General features: G+C 49.4%; 1 protein-coding gene across 1 annotated transcript; it reads left to right on the plus strand.

Moving 5' to 3' along the window:
• Positions 1-132: 132 nt before the first annotated feature.
• Positions 133-21,246, plus strand: RETSAT (retinol saturase). Its single transcript, XM_043987200.1, has 11 exons — positions 133-435; positions 4,933-5,115; positions 6,269-6,510; positions 7,695-7,896; positions 8,804-9,001; positions 12,003-12,122; positions 18,472-18,610; positions 19,103-19,212; positions 19,301-19,467; positions 19,729-19,888; positions 20,942-21,246. Exons 1-11 carry the CDS (start codon positions 270-272, stop codon positions 21,085-21,087), a joined length of 1,833 nt encoding a protein of 610 aa, XP_043843135.1. The 5' UTR covers positions 133-269; the 3' UTR covers positions 21,088-21,246.
• The last annotated feature ends 857 nt before the right edge of the window (positions 21,247-22,103 follow it).

Genomic DNA, 22,103 nt, shown 5'->3' on the forward strand with positions numbered 1-22,103 from the left:
GGCTCCCCCCCCCAAACACTGGAACTACACTTCCCGGCAGGCTTCGCGGGTCCACATTACGGCTCCCGGCCAAGGACAATCCTCGCCTGACGGGGCGGAGTCTAGAGGTACAAAGTTCTAGGCTGAGTGCTTGGGTTCTCCGGGTTCGGGGTCCGCCCTAGTGCGGGAGATGGGCGGAATGAGCGCCCTGGCAAGGGCGGAGCGAAGTCCGGAGGCTTCTTTATCCTCGGTCCGCCGACCCCGGGCTCCATTCCCTGGAGGCTGCAATCATGATGTGGCTGTGGGCTGCGCTGGCGGTGGGGGTCGCGCTGCTCGTGACCAGGGTCCGGCGGTTCTTCGTGGGCAGCGGCCCGAACCCCTTCACCAACGACACGAGGAGGCCTCTTGAGCCACTGGTGACCGACCGGGAGACCCGCAAGAAGGTTCTCAAGCAAGGTGCGCAGCCTCAGTTTCCCTCTTTGCAAAACGCTGCGTTAAGTTGGCGGGTTTGCGGGGAGGGGGCGTGGGCAGAGGCGGGTGGATTTCTGAGCGTGTCCTTGGTGGGACCCAACACCCACGGAGATGCTACTTGGGCAAGGCACATGCACCATCTCAGGCCTCAGTTTCCTCACGTGTCAAACTAGGCTGTCCCAGGCTAGGGTACCTTCCAGCCCGGCGCGGATAACCAAGACCCCCAGCTTCGTGCCCCGCAGCGCGGCTGTCCGGGCCAGACATGGTCAAGTTCCTAATTATCTGGTCAGCCTGGCTCGGTGACTTCTAGCTACGAAGCCCTACAGGTCCCTCACAACGAACCGCCGCGAGTTCACATTTGTGCGGGGTCCTATTACTCTTGAGCCTGTATCCCGGGCTTGATGAGTGCGCTGGCGATCCACGACCTGGCACATCCCTTCTCCTCTCTGGGTACTACCAGACCCCTTGGCTGCCTTCTCGTATCTCGTCTCCCCTTCTTGGAAAAGTGGCGACTCTCGGTGCCTGTCCTGCTCTCGTCTCATTCCTTTGTAAAGCCCTATCCGATTTCTAACCTCATCTTTCAGTTGAAACTGATCTCTCCCAAATTACCAGATTCTTTCTTAAAAATTTTAAACAAAATCCTATCTTTTCTTCCCCCCCCCCAATTGAAAAAGAAAAAAATAAACCTCATGTAACAAGCACACTTAGTCTCGGCAAAACTCATTCCCACATTGGTCATATTAAAAAAAAAAATGTTCCCAGCTACCCCCTGTCGGGGCACCTCCTTGGTCCTCTGCCATCCTCATTGTTCATTGCATTTACCAGCTTTCTTATATCTTTCAGTTGTTTGTCTAGATAATGGTATTATGTAAAGTGTGTTCCTGCTTCTGCTTTCTTTGCTCTGAGTCATTTCATTCCAGGCTTCCCGGCCTACTGTTCTATTATATTTGTATATCCTGGGGCAGCTAGGTGGCTCAGTGGATAAAGCACCTGCCCTGAACTCCGGAGGACCTGAGTTAAAAACCGGCCTCACACAGTTGACACTTACTAGCTGTGTAGCCTTGGGCAAGTCACTTAACCCCCCATTGGCCCGCAAAAAAAAAAAAAGTTATCTTTGTATATCCTGAATTTTTTCAGCCATTCCCCCATTGGAAGGGCACCTCCTTAGTCTTCAGTTCTTTACCATCACACACAGAAAAGAGCTGGTAAAAATATTTTCCGATGCATAGGTCCTTTGGTTCTTTATTTGATCTTTGTGGTTAGAGGCCTAGTAGTGGGCTTCTAATGAAGCAACTCTTTGGGCATGGTTCCAAATTACTTTCCAGAATGGCTGAAGCAATCCACAGCTCTGCCAACAGGACATTGAATGTGCCTGTGATCTTCCAACATTTGTTATTTTTGTCAACTTTGCCAATCTGATGGGTGTGAAGTGGGATTTGTATTTTTCCAATTATTAGTGATTTGGAGCATTTTTCCCCCCACATGGCTATTGATAACTTAGGTTTCTTCCTTAGAAAAATGCCTGTTTTCACCATTTATCAATTGGGATTGGGTTTTATTGTACAGATTTGAATGAATTCCTTAAAAATGAAATCCTTATCAGTGAAACTTATTGCAAAGATTCCCCTCCCTATGCTTCCCCTTCCAATTCTAGTTGCATTGGTTTTGTTTGTGCAAAATTTTAAAAATTATATATAATCAAAATTGTCAAGTTTATCTCCTGCCATCCTCTCTAGCCCATATTTGGTCATGACCTCTTCCCTATCCATAGATCTAAAAAGCAAGTTCTTCCTTGCTCCCCTGACTGTTTAAGATGCCATCCTTAATGTCTCTAAGTTATGTATCCATCAATGATCTCTTAATTGCCACATCTTGTGACCTAATCCTCCTTGGCCTTTCCTGGAAGGTACCGACTGCCTTCTTCTAGAAACTGTCTCCTCTCCATTCCTGTGGCACTGCTCTCTCTTGGCTCTCTTCCTCCCCATCTGACCACTCCTCAATCCCTTTGGCTAGATCTTCATTCCTGTCACACCTGCTACCTCTTGGTGCCTCCCAAGCTCTGCCTGGGGGCCTCTCCTCTGTCTACACTCTCTCACTTGGCCATCTCATCAGCATCCATGATGACTTCTGTGCAGATGAGTCCCTAGTCTCCTGATCCCCGATCCTACTTCACCAAATGAGTCCATCAGACATTTCAAGGAGGACATCCCACGGGCATCTCTCAGCCTGCCCAAAACTGACCTCATTCTCTTTGTCCCCAAACATACCCTTCATTTGAACTTCCCCATTACTTTTGCGGAAACCACTACCCATCTTCCCAGGAGCCCAGGCTTGCAACCACAGCAGTTGTCCATTCTTGTTTTTATTCTCACACTATTTCTCCTAGTTTCCCTTCTCTTTACTCTAGCCATCACCCTAGTTTAGACATTATTGCCTCTTCCATCTTCTGTTTATAGCTGTCTAATTAATTTCCCTGCCTCGTGTCTTTCTATTCTAAGTCATCTGCCATTCAGGGTAGTGATTTTCCTAAAGCTTAAGTCAGATCATCTTCTCTTCTCCCTTTTACTCTTCCTTTCCCCATCCTTCCCCAATTCAGTGAACTCCAGTGGCTCCCTGTAACCTCCAGGATTAAATATCAATTCCTGTTTGGTCTGTAAAGCTCTTCCTAACTTGCCCTTCTTATCCCCTCCACATATTCTACATCTATTTCAGCCATGCTGGATACTTGCTATTTCCTCCAATCAGTGATGCTCCACCTTCTGACTATGCAGAATGTTCTCCCTCTTCACCTCAATGTCACCTTCTTATTTATTTATTGTTTTGTGGAGCAGTGAGGGTTAAGTGACTTGCCCAGGGTCACACAGCTAGTGAGTGTCAAGTATCAGGTCAGATTTGAACTCACGTCTTCCTGAATCCAGGGCCAGTGTTTTATCCACTGCACCACCTAGCTGCCCCAATGTCACCTTTCTTTTGTTTTGGTTTTTTAAATTTTTGCAGGGCAATGAGGGTTAAGTGACTTGCCCAGGGTCACACAGCTAGTTAAGTGTCAAGTGTCTGAGGCTGGATTTGAACTCAGGTCCTTCTGAATCCAGAGCTGGTGCTCTATCCACTGCACCACCTAGCTGCCCCAATGTCACCTTTTTAAAGGAGCCCTTCCTAGTGTCCCAGCTGCTAATACCTCCCCTCTGAGGTTATCTTCCATTTACTCCATATGAACCTCTGTCTGTTTTAGTTGTCTCGACTGTACGCTTCTCAAAGGCAGGGCTGGTCTTCTTGTATCCTTAGCACTTGGTAGAGGATCTGGCACATAGTAGGCCCTTCATTGACTGAGTCCAAGGCTAGTTCTCTTACTGTGCTGACTTCCAAGCCTCATTTCTGTTTCTAGACTGACAGGGATGCTAGGGTCTTCCTAGGCCAAGTCTCCAGCATGGATTTGGGGATAGGATGGAGGGAGGGAGGTGTGGACTGGATGAATGAGGGGGATTTGGCCAGTATGAAGTGTCCAGGGAATCTGAGGCAGTGCCAGGTGGAGGATAATTAACCTAGAAAGGAAAGGCCTTAAAGAGAGGCAGGATAGGTATCTTCAAGTATCTCTAAAGTTATCACGCTGTCTAGAATCAGGAGCCATGGACCAAATTTCAAAGAGGCAGGTATAGATTTGATGCCAGGAAAACTGCCCCAAAGTCAACCTTGCCAGGGTGGGGTTCCTTCCCCAGAGCTGAGTCATCACTCACTGGATGTGTTTGATATAGCCCCTGAGGGCCTCACCTACTCTGAGATGAAACACTTTAGCTGAACGAACACTAGAGTTGGAATCTGATGACCTGACTTCGAATCCTGACTCTGTCCTAATCTTTTGTTCTAGTCAACAAACATTTCTTAACTGCCTGCCTTGTGCAAAGCACGCCTTCTCTCCGGTCCTCAACCCCCAATTCTATGGCATTGTTGAGTGGACTCCAGGTTCTAAGCTCACCTTTGTGATTCTTAGCTGCTGTTGTCTGATGAGGCAAGTCCTCCTCAATTTCCATTGGTATAGGCTGTGCCAATTCAGATGACTTATCTCCCTGCCTTTAAGATGGAGGCTCAATGCCCAGACCTGTACTGTGGCTTTTCACATTGAAGAATTTCTATCAGAACAGGCCATGCCAATTCTGATTACATATCTCATTGCCTTTGAGACAGGTTCAATGCACATACTTGTATTATGGCTTTTCACCTTGTATGTGGTCAGAGACACTCCCTTAGTTTCCTCTCACTTACCTGGTACTGCCTCAGAGGCTAACTTGCTATCTTTCCCACCCTTGTTTTTGTTTGGTTTGGTTTGCCGGGCAGTTGGAGTTAAGTGACTTGCTCTGGGGCTACACAGCTAGTCCCTGTCAAGGGTCTGAGGCAGGATTTGAACTCTGGTCCTCCTGACTCCAGGGTTGGTGCCCTATCCGCTTCACCACCTAGCTGCTCCTTCTCCCACGCTTTGTTTTGCAGCTTTCTCAGCCGGCCGAGTGCCAGAGCACCTGGATGCTGTGGTGATTGGGAGTGGCATTGGAGGCCTGGCGACAGCGGCCATCCTTTCCAAAGCAGGAAAGCGAGTCCTGGTATTGGAACAGCACAGCAAGGCAGGCGGCTGCTGCCACACCTTTGGCCATAAGGGTCTGGAGTTTGACACAGGTAAAGTGGGTCGTGGGAATAGTGACATCCTGTTTCAGGTACACATGAGGGTGGCAGCACCAGGTACAAGAGAGGAGGTTGGGCTTAGAGTCCCAGGACCGGAGGCTGCACCTCCTACTGCTTCTCTGGCCTTACTTTCCTTATCTGTAAAATGGGGAAGATTGGTTCTTTCATCCTCCAGACTAACGATCTTATTAAAGATGGTGGCTGTGTGGCAGTGGGAGACTTGGATCAGGAATTAGGAGAGACCAGACTGAAACAGGGTCCTCAGCTGACCTGAGCAGGCCCCTCCCCTTCCTACGGACTCCTTTGTTCTTCCTAAGCATTCTCCGTGGCCTGGTTCAGGGCTCCAGCTACTGACCAAACAGGGAGATGTGCTTGGAGCAGGGGAGGTTCTCCATCCTTCTGGGTCAGGTCCAAGTAATGAGCCTTTTAAAAGTCCTGACAGTGCTGAACCCTGGGGGCATAAATATAGATGGCCCCTGCCTTAAGATGGGGAAGGGGTGGGGTGGAGCACTGCTGGTCTGGGAAACACTCACCCATGGGAGAAGAGGACCCCGGGAGGGCGAGTCAGGCAGAGAAAGCAGCTGACTCATTGGAGTCAGAGTCTGGAGGGTGAAGGATGCCTGGACCAGGTCCCTTCTCCAAATGGAAACTCTGGGAAGAACCAGCAGGGGAGGAGGAGACCACAGGGTTGTGGGTAAAGGACCTGACCAGTAGGGGCAGAGTCTGGAGAGCTTTGAGGAAGCACCTGCTGTCTGCCGGGCACTGTGCTAAGGGCTTCCCAGCTGTATGATCTCAGGCGATCCTCACAGCAGCTCTGGGAAGTAGGTGGTGTTGTGAACCCCATTTTACAGGTGAGGAAACTGGGGCAGCCAGAGTTAAATGACTTTCCCATGGTCACACAGCCAGGAAGTGTTTGACACAAGGTTTGAACTCAAGTCGGCCTGACTTCAGGCCCACTTCTTTGTCCACTGTACCGCCAAGCATGCTGGTCTTGGGGTTTCCTGCTACTGAAGGCTAAGCCCAGGGTTGGTCTCTTGGAGTGGACATTTTGGGAGCTTCCAGCCACCTTTACGTGACTTCTTTCTCTCCCTCCCTGGGGTTCTAGACTCGCTCAGCATCATACCCATTCCTTGCCACTCTTTGACAGGAATCCACTATGTTGGGCAGTTGAAAGAGGGCAGCTTTAACCGCTTCCTTCTGGACCAGATCACCGACGGGCAGCTGGACTGGGCTCCCTTGGATTCGGCCTTCGATGTCGTGGTGCTGGAGGGACCCAACGGCAGAAAGGAGTTCCCCATGTACTCTGGGGAGAAAGCCTACGTTCAGGGCCTCAAGGAAAAGTTTCCTGATGAAGAAGCCGCCATAGACAAGTACATGAAGATGGTGAAGGTAAGGGGTGGCTAGGTGGCGTAGTGGATAAAGCACTGGCCCTGGATTCAGGAGTACCTGAGTTCAAATCCGGCCTCAGACACTTGACACTTACTAGCTGTGTGACCCTGGGCAAGTCACTTAACCCCCATTGCCCTGCAAAAAAAAAAAATTTAAATTAAAAAAGAAGTAAAAAAAAAAAAAAAAAAGATGGTGAAGGTGAGACTGCCTTGCCTGGGAGGCTCCTCCACACCTGCAGAGACCCAGGCAGGGCCAACACTTACTTACCTGCAGGGGGAGGGTGTAGACTGGGCAGTGGCACAAGTCCCGGCCCTGCTGCTTCTCATCATCTCCCCAGGCCATGGGAGGTTGGCCTGGCACTCAGGTGCCATTGGCTCGGGGAATTCCTCTTTTACGAGCTCTGAGGCCACCCCCTAAGACACCAACACATTATCTGGCAGAGGTGGGCAGCTAAGTCTGTAGCACCCAGCAAGTCACTTAATGTCTGCCTCAGTTTTCTCATCTGTAAAATGGGACTTATAGTAGCACCTACCTCCCAGAGTCGTTATGAGGCTCACATGAGATAATACACTTAGCCCTGGGCCTGGCACTTAGTAGGTGCCACAGAAATGCTATTATTACCACCACCACCATCATCATTAACCAAACCTTAGGGGGCTCTAGTTTATTGGATCAGCTCCTGTCACCACCCAGGGCCCTGGAGAAAGGGGATAGGGGCAGGTGAGGGTTGATGGAGGGAAGGAGGCTCAGGACGGGTTGGGAGCATTGAACACAGCTGTGGAGAATGAGCCTTCTGTGGTCTGTGGGCAGTCAGAGGGTGAGGGGCACAGTCTGGGGGCATAGGACCAATGGGATGGGGCCATGAAAGGGGAGAGGAGCCCAGAGGAGTGGTGGGAAACCCTGACACAGACATCCTACATGCCCCAGGGCAGGGCTCAGGTCACTGTTCCCCTGGGGCCAGCACTGGTTCTTCCTAAGTTAAGGATTAATGAGCCTAATGTTCCAGATGCAAATCTTTCTTTCTAAGCAATGCTTGAGGAGGACCCCTATTTCATTTAGAGGAGACCTCTTGCCCAGACTGGTGACTGAAATCTGGCCCATGTCCCTGGGGCCTCAGCTATTTGGGCTCCAGGGGCAGGGACACAGTAAAACCTCTTTCTCCCTGGGCTCCTTTCTTTCCCCAGGAGGTAGCAAGAGGATCCTCTCACATGATCCTGTTGAAGATCCTCCCTTTGCCAGTGGTGAAGCTGCTGGACAAGTTGGGGGTGCTGGCCTTTTTCTCCCCTTTCTTGAGAGCAGCCACCCAGAGCTTGGCAGAGGTGCTCAACCAGCTGCCGGCCTCCCAGGAACTCAAAGCTGTGCTCAGCTACATCTATCCCACCTATGGTATGGACCCTGGGCCTTGGGGATACTGAGGAAAAGGGAGCAGCCAGGGAGGAGGGGTGGGGTGGTGGCCTGCATGGGCGAGCTGCTGTTCTCTTAGCTTCTTGCTTTGCTGGAATTGGGGGGAAGGGGAGTTTATCCCTGTGGCCCTCAAGAGCCTGCCTGTTACCAAAAGGGCTGGTCATTTGTAGGCCACTAGGTGATGCAATGGCTAGAGTTCTGAGCCTGGAGTCAGGAAGACTCATCTTGATTTCAAATCCAGCCTCAGATATTTACTGGCTGTGTAACTCTGGACAAGTCACTTCACCCTGTTTGCCTCAGTTTTCTCAAATGAGATCATAACAGCACCGCCTCATTGTTTGTTTGTTTGTTTTTGTTTTTGGGGAGTTTTTATTTTGGTGAGGCAATTGGGGTTAAGTGACTTGCCCAGGGTCACACAGCTAGCAAGTGTCAAGTGTCTGGGGCTGGAATTGAACTCAGGTCCTCCTGAATCCAGGGCCGGTGCTCTATCCACTGTGCCACCTAGCTGCCCCAATCCGCCTCATTGTGAGGGATAGTGGGTTCATGTTTCTAAATGCTAACTAGTGCCTGGCACATAGTAGGTGCTATTTCATTCTAGCTATCTTCATTATTATTATTGTCACTCTAGCCCATAGAATTTCCCTTCCCTCCACGCTCTGGAGCTCTTGCTGTTCTTGAAATGTGGCTTCATCTTTAGATGAGGCATCATTCCAGGTTTGGGGAAGAAGCTCTAGGTTTGGTTATTGACAAGGTTCCCTGATAGATGAGGGATTGGCAAAGATTCTGGTTCTAGAGGTAAACTGAGGCAGCTCATTTTGGAAGGGACCGTCATCCTGGTCTAGGGTGTGAGTGCCAAGTCTAGAGCACTCACCTTGCTTTTCTCCCGCAGGTGTTCCCCCAAAGAACTCCAGTTTCTCTATGCATGCCTTACTTGTCTACCACTACCTGCGTGGAGCCTTTTACCCTCGGGGAGGCTCCAGTGAAATTGCTTTCCACCTCATCCCGGTGATTCAGAAGGCTGGGGGTGCAGTCCTTGCTAGGGCAGCAGTGGAGAGTGTGCTGCTGGATTCGGCTGGAAGAGCCTGCGGTGAGAGCTGGGGGTCCCATCGTGAAAGAGGGGGTGGATGGGACGGGCTGAGGAAAGTGAGTCAAGGAAGGAGGATTGGGTCAGGGTTCCGAGGTGTGGGTGAGAGGATGAAGCATCAGCTGCCACATGGGGATTCAATCTAGGATCTACCCCCAAGGTGGGGAGTGGGAAGGATGGTGGTGCCAGACACATCAGAGAGCATAGCTCCACCGATCCTTCATTGGTGAAATATTTGTTAAAGGTTTCCTGGGTGCTAAGATACTCTGTTACGCGGTGTGGAGGTGACAGCGGTGAATAAAAAGAGGTACCTCCCTTCAGGATGCAGAGAATCGAGTTCAGAAATACAGCCACGTAATCAACAAGTGCTTTTTAAATAGCTGCTTTGTGCCAAGCTCTAGGAATAGAGACAACAAGGAAATCGTCCTCCCCCTCAGAGGGCACATATACATTTAGAAAGGAAATATGAGCACTAAGCTATTGGAGATTACATGTACATTAAAAGGGGTTTACAAGGTCAATGCAAGGCAAAAGTTATCTGAGAGGGAAGGATGAGATTCTGGGGCTTTGACATCAGGAAAGGCTTCGTGTAGGGAGTGGCACTGGAGCAGAATCTCTGCCAAGAAAACCCCACACGGGGTCAGGAGAGTCGGGCAGGACGGAAAACAACTAAACAACAAACAAAGGGCTTGCTGTGGGCTGGGCTCTGTGCTAAGTACTCGGGGAAACCGCGCCTGCCTTCAGGGGGCTTATGGTCTCTTGTGCAGAGTAAGACTAGTTGTACATACAAGATTCGTACAAAGTGAATGGAAGGAACCTCAGAGGGAAGGTCTTAGCCTGGGGCGGGGGGGGGGCAGCGCGCCAAGAAAGGTCTCCTAAAAAAAGGGGGCGTTGGTGGGGCAGCTAGGTGGCACGGTGGATAGAGCACCGGCCCTGGAGTCAGGAGTACCTGAGTTCAAATCCGGCCTCAGACACTTAACACTTACTAGCTGTGTGACCCTGGGCAAGTCACTTAATCCCAATTGCCTCACTTAAAAAAAAAGGGGGGGGGGCGTTGGAGCTAAGTCTTGAAGGGAAAGTTTTCAAAAGAAAAACAATAAGCCCGGAGATGAATAAGAATGGGGAATTGGGAATGACACCATGGCTGCGTGCCTGGGAAGATGGGTGGTGATGGGTGAGTTTGGGGAGAAAGGGAATGAGGCCAGTTTTGGGCAGGCTGAGAGATGCCCGTGGGATGTCCTCCTTGAAATGTCTGATGGACTCATTTGGTGATGTAGGATCGGGGATCAGGAGACTAGAGACTCATCTGCACAGAAGTCATCATGGATGCTGATGAGATGGCCAAGTGAGAGAGTGTAGACAGAGGAGAGGCCCCCAGGCAGAGCTCAGGAGGCACCAAGAGGTAGCAGGTGTGATAGGAATGAAGATCTAGCCAAAGGGATTGAGGAGTGGTCAGATGGGGAGGAAGAGAGCCAAGAGAGAGCAGTGCCATGGAAACAGAGGAGAGAAGGTTCTCGGCAGAGGCAGAGACTGCAGAGAGCTTAGAGACCATAAGGCCCCTAGATTTGGTGGTTAAGAAGCCACTGGGATTTTGGAAAGAATGGCTCAGTGGAATGATGAGCCTGCGAACCAGATTATGGGGGGCTTAGAAGAGAGTGAGAGGAGGGGCAGTAGAGGCACTGAGAGTAGTCATGGAGGAATTTGGTGAGAAGGGGAGGAGGTACTAACTAGGATGATGGCTAGGGGTATGATCCAGTGGGAATTTTTTTTAGGTTCAGGGAGACATGAGCATGTTTGTAGGCAGCTGGAAAGAAACTAGTGGTTGGGGAGAGGTTGAAAATTAGGGGGGGACAGCTAGGTGGCACAGTGGATAAAGCACTGGTCCTGGATTCAGGAGGACCTGAGTTCAAATGTGGCCTCAGACATGTGACACTAGCTATGTGACCTTGGGCAAGTCACTTAACCCTCATTGCCCTGCAAAAAAAAGAAAAGAAAAGAAAATTAGAGCAAGTGGAGACAATAGTTGGGGGATGGAATCTTCTAGAAAGCCGAGGGAGCAGACAGCTGGGTTTGAGCAGAGTGATGTGTTCTTCAGAAGTCATGGGTTCAGCATCAATAGGATAGGGAGAGTAAGAAGAGTAGGGAGTGAGTGCAGACAGAGGCCGCAGATGGAGAGGGGGCCAGTGATGAAGGTAGCTGTTTGGAAGGTTTAGGGCATTCCCTGTAGGTGACCACCAGGCCTTGTGGCAGCTGTTGTCACTATGTTCTAGAGGCCCTGCATCAGGCATGAGCAGGGAGTAGTATGTCCCATGACATCCGTGATCCTGGCCCTGGCTCCCAGGGCTCTGATTTCAGGCAAGCTCCGGCAGGCTCACGGGCCTCGCAGCAGGAGGTGGTGGTATGTGTCAGGGTAGCCATTCTCCTTGTCTTACCTCGATGGGCAGGCTTCTGGGACGGCTGCTGGGATTGGGGCTGACAGCCACTGGCCAGTGAGCACGCTTACCTCCGGTCTTTGACTTTGTATTTCCCTAGCACCACCTCTGCTGGGGACAGGAGGGAGGGGAGGCTTTACATCCTAAGATTCCTCTTCTCAGCCCATCTAATGCCCAAGGACCCTCCTGGGCTTCATTCCTTTCCCCGCGGCTTTAACCATTACCAGTCCCTGACGCCCAAGTGCGAAGGAAGGATTTGGGAGCAGGCTTTGTTAGTCGGGTCCCGAGGAGAAGGAAGGTGACTGAAGAATGGGGAGTGGGAACCCCTGAAGAACCCGGCACCTTTGAGGATGGAGTGAGAGAATGATCTCCCCAGCCCTGCGAAAAGTGCCACAGGCTCTCCGGGGGCCGGCTCCTGGCAGAAGCAGGAGGTGCTTCCTCCCTCGTGGGAGACAGAGTGGGCCTCTGCAAGGTTCAGTGGGAGGTCCAGGCCCGTGTGCCGGGCAGGGCCGGTCATGCCTTCTTTCCTTTGCCCGCTCAGCAGCCCTCATGGAGTGTCCTTTGTTCTGCAGGCGTCAGTGTGAGGAAGGGTCACGAGCTGGTGAATGTCTACTCTCCCATTGTGATCTCCGGCGCAGGACTGTTTAATACCTACGAGCACCTGCTTCCCAAGAAGGCCCGCTCTTTGCCAGGTAAAAGCCATTCATCCCTCCCTAGGTGGCCGGCCCGCTGCCCCCCCCCCCCATCCCCTTCTTGATATGTGTGACAGCTTTCACAGCATTGCAGAGAAAATTCTCTCATTCCATCCTCAAAACAACCCTGGGGGGCGGCTACTGTCATTAACCCCATTTTACAGATGAGGAAACAGAGGTAAATAGGTGAAGTGATCTGTCCAGGGTCACACAAATAGAAAGTGTCTGAGGCTAGATTCGAACTCAGGTTCCCCTGACAGAAAGCAGGGCAGGCTTGGCAACTGTTAAACAACAGTCATTTACAGCACAGCCTTGGTGCTCAGAACCCCTACACTCCTTTACGTCGTCATTGTGTATGGGCAGGACAGACCACGGACAGACGTTGCAGGATTTGGGAGAGGCTGTGTACCTCTTCGAGCTCATACACACCTCACACATTTTTAGATTTTGGACTGGCAGAGGAGAGATAAAGTCGGTCCGTGGGAGGCTTGTGAACAACGAAAGGTAGGAGGCTTAGGGTCCCCTTGATCAGGGGCTTAGAGGCCAGAAAGAACCTGTTTTGGTGGGAGGTGGGCATTCTGTCTGAGATGTGAGAGACACCTTAAATAAAGTAGGGTGGCATTAAAAATCAGGAAGGTCGCAGGCATTTATTGAACCCCTAGGACATGCCAGGCACTGGGCTGCGTGCTGGAAGGATAAGGGATTTGGACTGAGAAGATGGCATTTGAGCCCCCATCTGGGCCACTTACTCCCCCTGTGAGTCTGGGCACTAACTCAGTGAGCTCCAGCATCTTCTGAACAAGGGTTCTTGGGAGGAGAAGGAGCGAGGAGACGGGCTCATCGGTCAGTCGCCCAGAGAAAATGGGATCAACAGCAAGGGGCAGAGTAGGGACAGAGGGTGACAGAAAAGGGAATCATACATCTGGGACTGCAGATTTCTGTTACTGTTTAGAAGCTGGAATCCCCCGGAGGAAGCCAAGGAAGGGGGCAGTGACTGGACAGTGTCCAGCAAAAACTGTTGTAGCAGCTCTATGTACAGGAAGTGAGTGTGTTGGGGGTGAGGGGTGCCCAAGGAGCCACATCCTGTGACCTGTGGGAGGTGTCAGCTGGTTTGCTGAACCATCTTCTTTTTTAGTATTTGCTACAAGGGAAGGGGTGGGGGTGGGGAGACATATTTAGAAATGACTGTGATGTCAAAATGAAAGGCTTGAGGACAGCTGAGAGGCAAAGATGGGGTCAGGGACACAGGCAGGAGGTGGGAGAGTCTTGTTTGAGGAACAGACTAGAAGACAGCGGATCACACAGCACTTGGAGGAAAGTGTCAGATGACCGGAAATGTGGAAAATGTGAAAGAGGGGAAGGAAATTAGCATTTCTATGATACCTACTATGTGCCAGACACTGTGCTTTACAATTATCATCTCATTGGATGCTTACAACAACCCCGCAAGGTGGGGGGAGGTTATCATTTCCCTCTTCCAGTTGATGAAATGGAGGCAGATCGTGGCTAAGTGACTTGCCTAGGGTCACACACAGCTAGTGAGTGTCTGAGACCAGATTGGAACTTGGGTCTTCCTGACTCCAGGCCCAGTGTTCTATCCATGGCCTGCAGCAGCAAGGACCCTATTAAGATTATGTAACATAAGCTTGTAAGTGGATCCAGTTGACAGAGTCTCATAAGTTTTTCCAGCTTCATTCGTCAGCACACGAACAGGAGCAAAAGTAGGGGGTGGTCATCGTGATCCAAAGCTAGAGTTTGTCAGGGCAAGATCTTCTTAGAACAAATCTAGACTCTTGGAACCAGAGAGAAGCAAATGTGTGTAGGAGGGGACTGATTCACCAAGGGGTCGGAACATTGCCAGGGCGGGGGTGACAGACCGGGGGGGGGGGGGGAACTGAGGAAGGGGGTGGATTGGAAACAGCACTTTGGGGCTGTGAGGCAGAGAGGGGTGGGATGACAGTCAGATAAAGGAACTTCAGCGTTCATGAACGTGGATGTGGAACGCTTGTGGGTGATGGCTGCGTCAAAGACATAACCGTGTCTGTGCGAGTGATGGGAGATGACCAAGCTGAAGAATTGAGAGGTGGGGGTGCTTGAGGGAGTATCAGTAGATATGTTGAATGCTCTTGCTATAAGGGCAGGAGATGAAGGGGAAAGGAAGCCTGTGACCCAGGTGCTGAACTCAGTCACTGAGGAAGGAAGAAGAGCATCCCAGAGGCCTGAAGCCCACAGTTGCCAGAATCTTGGGTGGGTGATAAATACAGAGTGCAGGAGGAAAGGGTACTGAGAGATGGAAGGGCAGGGAGAGCCTGGAATGGCAATGGAGCAGGGAGTGTTCCAGCCCCCTACCAAGAACAGCTGGTGGCGGTGGTGAGGAGCACCGAGTAATGAGTGCAAATGCATCCCAGGACTGGAAAGGGTGTCCCGGGAGGGCCAAGGAGATGGAGGGAGGGGGAGATGGAAAAGGCTGAGATACAGTGTAGGGGCTGCCTTTGGAGCAGATATTCCCGAAGGCCCAGAGACAGGGTAGAGAATTTTCAAGTTGGAGTTTTGGGGGGGGGGGGCGCTAAGAGGAATGGGAGTAAGGGAGTGGTTGGTGGGTAATGGAGAACGGGTTTGAACAACATCAGCCTGAAGCTTTTGTTTTGTTTTGTTTTTTTGTTTTTTGTTTTTGCAGGGCAATGAGGGTTAAGTGACTTGCCCAGAGTCACACAGCTAGTAAGTGTCTGAGTCCAGATTTGAACTCAGGTCCTTCTGAATCCAGGGTTGGTGCTTTATGCACTGCGCCACCTAGCTGCCCCATGCCTGAAGCTTTAGAGTCCCTGGGCTGGGCTGTGGACATCGCTAGTATGTTACTCATCGAGGAGTGATTGGCTGCAGGGTCTAGGCTGGGGTAGATTTGTCTCAGAGCTGGAGCAGCTGCCTGTGGCTGGCTGAGGCCTGGCTGAGGCAAGGTGTGTTCTGTGGAGTTGCAGGTGCTGCAGCCAGTGCCATCCTACTGTAAACTGGATCAGAACCAGTCTCTAACCCAAGTGTGGCTCGAGCCACACGGAATAGGCCAGAGATAGGTGAGTCAGGAATTAGAGAGAAAGTTTATTTTCTAAGTGAGGAAAAAGGCTTGCAAGCAACAAGGAGCCATAGGCACATGTGCGGGGGCCCCACCCCATGGGGGGGTGGGGAGGCAGTGTGGGGAGATCTCAGTACTTATACTAGTGGCTGCACAGTGAGTTGTAGCCCTGAGGTGAGGGAGCAGCAAGCACGTGACAAGTTTGATTCACTGCGGGATATTAGGACTTTGTCCAGGGTCTTTGTCTTTGACCAGAGAATACCTGGTGAACTGTGTGACTAGTCCAGAGGGTGATTGCAAAGGATTGTTGTCCTGCCAAGCTCAGGGGGCAGCTTGCTTGCTGGGCCTTAGCTCTGGAAAACAAGGGGTCTCAGTTTTACTTTGTCACTACCCAATCTCAGTGATGCTTACGAGGTCTAATTTGCTTCCTTTCGTTAAGATCTTTAATTTCTTTTTTCTTTATTAATACTTGACACATTTATGTAAAGATGTCTCAGGGTATGGATTTTATTGTTAATACCTGTCTATAGGATTTTTGTCTTGGGCTTGTGAATTTATGGGAATTGCTCAAATAGTCTTCTTCCCATGTTGTACCCTTTCTTTTTTCCCCCACTTAATAATATTTTATTTTTTTCCAGTTACATGTAAAGATAGTTTTCAACATTCACTTTTTTTTTTTTGGTGGGGCAGTGAGGGTTAAGTGACTTGCTCAGGGTCACACAGCTAGTTAAGTCTCAAGTGTCTGAGGTAAAATTTGAACTCAGGTCCTCCTGAATCTAGGGCCCGTGCTTTATACACTGCACCACCTAGCTGCCCCCCAACATTCACTTTTGTAAGATTTTAAGTTCCAAATTTTTCTCTTTCCCTCCCTGAGGCAGTAAGCAATCTGATACAGGTTATATATGTGTTGTACCTATTCTTTATTGTACTTAGCTTGGTAGATTAACAGGCAGATAATTAAGCCTAGTAATTCTTTACCTTGCTGGAGTGGTCCTAGCTCACTTAAGGCATGTGAACAGCCCGGCCAGCCAGATGGGGTGAGGGAAGGGAAGAGGGGAAAGAGTGCCCTCTAGTGGTGGCTGGCACAGGTAGCCTGAGTTCCAAGATCCACTGCCTTTTTTCCCCCATAAAAGTATTTTATTATTTTCCAGTTACATGTAAAGATAGTTTTCAACATTCACTTTTTTTTTTTTGGTGGGGCAGTGAGGGTTAAGTGACTTGCTCAGGGTCACACAGCTAGTTAAGTCTCAAGTGTCTGAGGTAAAATTTGAACTCAGGTCCTCCTGAATCTAGGGCCCGTGCTTTATACACTGCACCACCTAGCTGCCCCCCAACATTCACTTTTGTAAGATTTTAAGTTCCAAATTTTTCTCTTTCCCTCCCTGAGGCAGTAAGCAATCTGATACAGGTTATATATGTGTTGTACCTATTCTTTATTGTACTTAGCTTGGTAGATTAACAGGCAGATAATTAAGCCTAGTAATTCTTTACCTTGCTGGAGTGGTCCTAGCTCACTTAAGGCATGTGAACAGCCCGGCCAGCCAGATGGGGTGAGGGAAGGGAAGAGGGGAAAGAGTGCCCTCTAGTGGTGGCTGGCACAGGTAGCCTGAGTTCCAAGATCCACTGCCTTTTTTCCCCCATAAAAGTATTTTATTATTTTCCAGTTACATGTAGAGATAGTTTTCAACATTTGTTTTTATAAGATTTCTAGTTTCAAATTTTTCTCCCTCCCTCCCCCTTCCCCAAGACAGCAGGCATTCCGATACAGGTTATATATGTACAATCACATTAAACATATTTCTGCATTAGTCATGCTATGAAAGAAGAATCAGAGCAAATAGGAAAAACCTCAAAAAAGAAAAACAACAACAAAACTATAAAAATAGTATGGTTCAACCTGCATCTAGATTTCACAGTTTTTTGTTATTGTTGTTGTTGTTTTTCTGGATTTGGAGAGCATTTTCCATCATGAGTCCTTTGGAAGTATCTTAGACCATTGTATTGCTGAGAAGAATCAAGTCTATCACAGTTGATCAACACATAATGTTGTTGATACCGTGTACAATGTTCTCCTGGTTCTGCTCATTTCACTCAGCATCAGTTCATGCAAGTCCTTCTAGGTTTCTCTGAAATCTGCCTGCTCATCGTTTCTTACAGCACAATAGAATTCCATTACATTCATATACCACAACTTGTTCAGCCATTCCCCAATTGATGGGCAACCCCTCAATTTCCAATTCCTTGCCACCACATAAAGAGCAGCTATAAATATTTTTGTACATGTGGGTCCTTCTCCCTTTTTTATGATCTCTTTGGGAAAAAAGACCTAATAGTGGTATTGCTGGGTCAAAGGGTATGCATAGCTTTATAGCCCTTTGGGCTCTCCAGAATGGTTGGATCAGTTTGCAGCTCCACCAACAATGCATTAGTGTTCCAATTTTTCCACAGCATCTCCAATATTTATTATTTTCCTTTTTTGTCATATTAACCAATCTGATAGGTGGTACCTCAGAGTTGTTTTAATTTGTATTTCTCTAATCAGTAGTGATTTAGAGCATTTTTTCAGGTGGCAATAGATAGCTTTGATTTCTTCATCAGAAAACTGCTTGTTCATATCCTTTGACCATTTCTCAATTGGAGAATGACTTGGATTCTTATAAATTTGATTTAGTTCCCTATGTATTTTAGAAATGAGGCCTTTATCAGAAATACTAGTTATAAAAAATTATTTCCCCGCTTTCTGCCTCCCTTCTAATTCTGGATGCATTGTGTCCAGATCCTTTTGGTCAGTTATCATTTGTCCTCATTGTAGTCACCACAAGTTAGTGGTAGAGAAGTCTGCATGTCTTGAGAGATTCTCCATCATATATTGGACACTTGCTGTGAAAAGACACCAGAACTCTGGGTTAGTAATATCTGGGTGACCAATGGCCTCCTCTCTGCCCCTTAGGGAGGTGCCGTGTGCTGCTGATTGCATCTCCCATTCATGTTATCATTGCTACCCTGTAACCTCCAGATGCAGGTCAAGATTTCCCTCTGGATCTTTCAATTCTTTCTCAAGTCCCTTGACCTTCCATCCATGAAATATTTTAGAAAGTAGGAATTGTGTCCTGATCTGGGAAACAGGAGTGTCTGGCACACTGTCCCACAGGTCAGATGGGTAAGTTTCAATCGCCAGGCAGGCTCCTCTGAGGTCAGTGACTTTGGCCAACCCCATCTGTAGGCACATACGTGGCCTCCACTCTGTTTCTGGGTCCTGAGGTCACTGTGGTCTTTTGACAGGTGTACAGACACAGTTAGGAATGGTGCAGCATGGCCTGTCTGTACTTTCCATCTTCGTCTGCCTCCGGGGCTCCAAGAGTGACCTGGGCCTGGAAGCCAAGAACTATTTTGTCTACTTTGACACAGACCTGGACAAGGCGTAAGGTCCCATCTTGTTAATATCTGGTTGAGAAATAGCGGCCTCCCTTCTTCACAGGAGAGAGCCCTGGAAAAGGAGAATTGGGAGTGGGGGGCAGCCCTTGATCCCCTTCTTTCCTAAAATCCAGGCAGGGAAGGGGTCCCAAATGACTCATGGGGACGTGGTCTCCACTCTGCAGCTGCTCCCTCACCCTCTTAGAGGTCAGGCCTCCTTCCAGAAGCTCCTGCATCTTTTTTTCCTCCCATCTCCTAAGCCAGCTTCCTCTTCCCTTAGTTGCCAGGATCAGTCATTGGTCTGACTTAAGGTGTCTCTGGCAGCATTTTTGGACCCCAGGAATCTGCCAAGCTCCCCTTCTACCAAAGTGTCCTGTCTTCTTCTTGTGAGAGGGTTAAGACACCACCTCTGGGAGTGGGATTCCTCCTTTGAGGGCTCCACTGATCCAGGCTGTAGAGACCCCAGTCATGAGGCTGATCTCTTCTTTCCTCCCCACAGGATGGAGAGCTACCTGTCCCTACCCAGGGAGAAGGCTGTGGCACACATTCCCTTTTTATTCATAACCTCAGCATCAGCCAAAGATCCAACGTGGAAGGACAGGTTCCCAGGTGGGTCAGAGGCCGTGGAAGAGGGGAAGGGAAGAGGGTTAGGATGGGCCCAGCCCCAGCTACAGTGACCAGAGTTTTGTGTCCTCAGACCGATCCACACTGATTATCATGCTGCCTGCCCGCTACGAGTGGTTTGAAGAGTGGAAGGATGAGCCCCAGGGCAAGAGGGGTCATGGCTATGACCTCATGAAGGATTCCTTTGTAGAAGCTCCCTTGTCTATTCTGATGAAACTTTTCCCTCAGTTGGATGGAAAGGTACTGGAGTGAGTGGGAAAAGGGAAAAGAGGGTGGATAATGTGAGTGAGTGATAGGTAGCTCAGCCTTTACAGTCTCCTTGCCTTGATGCAAGAGACAGGCTGTCACACCTGGGGGTGAGGGGAATATGGCCAAAGGCACCCGTTGTTCTGACTCATCTCGGAGTAGTGCAGGCTGGAGAGAAAGAAAAGAGAACAGAGATGTGGCATCAGAGGGCATTGCCAGATTCCCTCACCTCTGCAACCTTCCCCACCTTCTTAGGTGGACTGTGTTTCAGTGGGATCTCCCCTGAGCAATCAGTTCTTCCTGGGTTCCCCCCGTGGAGAGGCGTATGGGGCCGACCATGACCTGAGCCGTCTACAACCCCGTGTATTGGCTGCAATGCGGACCCAGAGCCCCATCCCCAATCTCTACCTGACAGGTATGCTGTCTTACTCTGCAAGGATTTCTGCTGTCCCTAAGTCCCCCCGTGTGCCCCTAAACCCATATCCCTTCATCGCTACCCAGGCCTTGCCTTTAACATAATAAGCATATGGGAGCAGCAGGTGGCATATGTGGAGGGATAGAGGGTTTGGGAAAGTGATGGTGAGAAGGAACAACTGCTGTGTGGTTGACCTTGCATGACCGGTGTTGGTCTGAGCAAAGTGACTTCATAGCACTTGAGTCCCACTTCCATCTGGAGCAAGTTGCCATTTTGTGCTGGCCTGAGTAATGTCCCTGGAAGAGAAGGGAAGAAAGGCAGGAGCAGAGATCCGACCAGAACCCAGGGCCCTTCCTCTCCTTAGCTGCGGCGCTGGGCTGAGAGACAGCGTGGCGTCTTGCCACTTGGCCCAGGACTCAGGTTCACAGAGTCCTGGGATTTGAGGGTTGGAAGCGACTTATGTGGACAACTTGGCCAAATTCTACTTGAAAGGAATTCCCATTGTAACGTGCCCACGAGTGGTCGTTCATTCTCTGAGTGAAAACTACGGGAGAACCTCCAGCCCAACCCAGTGAGCATTTATTTAGCATCTACGGTGTTCCAGACACTGTGCTAAACAACGGATACAATTCATGAAAAGAAAGACAGTTCCCGCCCTTAATGAGCTCACAATCTAAAGGAGGAGACAACATGCTTCTAGAAGGAGGAAGGAAGGGTGTGTGTGTGTGGGGAATCCTGGTGTGGGAGCACCTTGTTCTGTGGAGCTGACACCAGGTAGGTGTAGGGAAGCAGATGCAAAGCAGATGAACTGAGGGTCCAGTTTCTGCTCCCTAAAGGGAGACTTTTGGTGCCCCACCCTCCAGCCATCCAACCAAAGGGTAGAGGAGGCTGAGGGCTTGGTGGTGAGATTACAGGTGATAAATTCAACCTGGGAGGGGCAGCTTCTTCCAAGCAGGTGTATCCCCACCCCCCACCCCCTGCACCTTGGGATAGCTCTCTTGGAAGGTTTGCCCGACATGACTCCCGAGACCGGTTTTTGCTTTTGCCTTCCAGGGCAGGACGTGTTCATTTGTGGGTTTTTTGGGGCCCTCTTTGGGGCCATAATGTGCAGCAGCACCATCCTGCAGAGAAACGTGTACAAGGACCTCCTGCAACTCTGGTCTCAGAGCTCAGCTGGCCTGTCCAAAAAGGTGAAGTAGCACAGCCCAAGTCAAGGGAGTGCTTGGTCCCAAGTGAGCCTGAGAGACCAGGGAAGATGCCAGGATCCTTGACCTTTATAACCTGTAATGGAACCCAATACCTACCACACTGTGCCTTGTGGGAAAGAGTAGCCACTCAATAAATAATAATAACTTCAATAGTAGTGGTTGACTTGATTTCCAACACATGCCCCAAAGTGAAGTTCCTTTATTTTAGGCCATGCTTCTCAAAGTCATGTCCCCGAAGATCTGCTGGTTATGCTTGGGGAATGGTGTTGGTAGCCCTACTTCTATAACATGGGTCTTTGGAATTAGGTACACAATGTACAATATTAAATGACCATATAATCTAATGTTTGATAAACCTACAAACTCTTGCTTTTGGGGGTAAGAACTCACCACTGGACAAAATTTGCTGGGGAAACTGGAAAGCAGTTTGGCAAAAACTAGGCCTAAACCAGCATCTCATACCATATGTGAAGATAAGGTCATAATGGTACAGGAGAAGCAATAGTGCTCGTGGCTACAAAGGATCAAGTGCCCTTCCTGAATAGGGACTGGAGCACAGACCAGGAGAGTAGTGACCACACCTTTCTCCATATCTCAGCACCTTGAAAGCCCAGAAAATTGTCAGATCCCCAGTACTAGACCTGAAAACAACATGAAAAAGCCCAAAGCTTGGGATGATCTCTCTCCTCACCACCCTAGGTGAGCAGAACCCAACTTTAACATAAATTTAAAGTCAAGAAATAGGCTGGAAAAATCAGCAAAAAACAATAAGTTGTGATAAGAGGGAGAGCAGACTACAGGAGGCAGTAGTCAGAAGCAAAACACTTTTGATGAGGGACAGGGTAAAAAAAGGAAGATAAATAGAAAATAGAATGGAGAAAAGTGTACAGGTAGTAATCATAACTATGAATGTGAATGAGATGAACTCACTCATCAAATGGAAACAGAGCAGATTAGAAACTGGAATCCCACAATATATTGTTTATAAGAAACATTCAAAATGGAAA

The sequence above is a fragment of the Dromiciops gliroides genome, chromosome 2, assembly GCF_019393635.1.
Source record: "Dromiciops gliroides isolate mDroGli1 chromosome 2, mDroGli1.pri, whole genome shotgun sequence".
NCBI lineage: Eukaryota > Metazoa > Chordata > Mammalia > Microbiotheria > Microbiotheriidae > Dromiciops > Dromiciops gliroides.

Coding starts and splice junctions, on each gene's coding strand:
- RETSAT (XM_043987200.1), top strand. CDS start 270: ATGATGTGGCTGTGGGCTGCGCTGGCGGTGGGGGTCGCGCTGCTCGTG. Junction 5,116..6,268: donor GGGTCTGGAGTTTGACACAG/GTAAAGTGGGTC, acceptor ACTCTTTGACAG/GAATCCACTATGTTGGGCAG. Junction 19,889..20,941: donor CCCCAATCTCTACCTGACAG/GTATGCTGTCTT, acceptor TTTGCCTTCCAG/GGCAGGACGTGTTCATTTGT.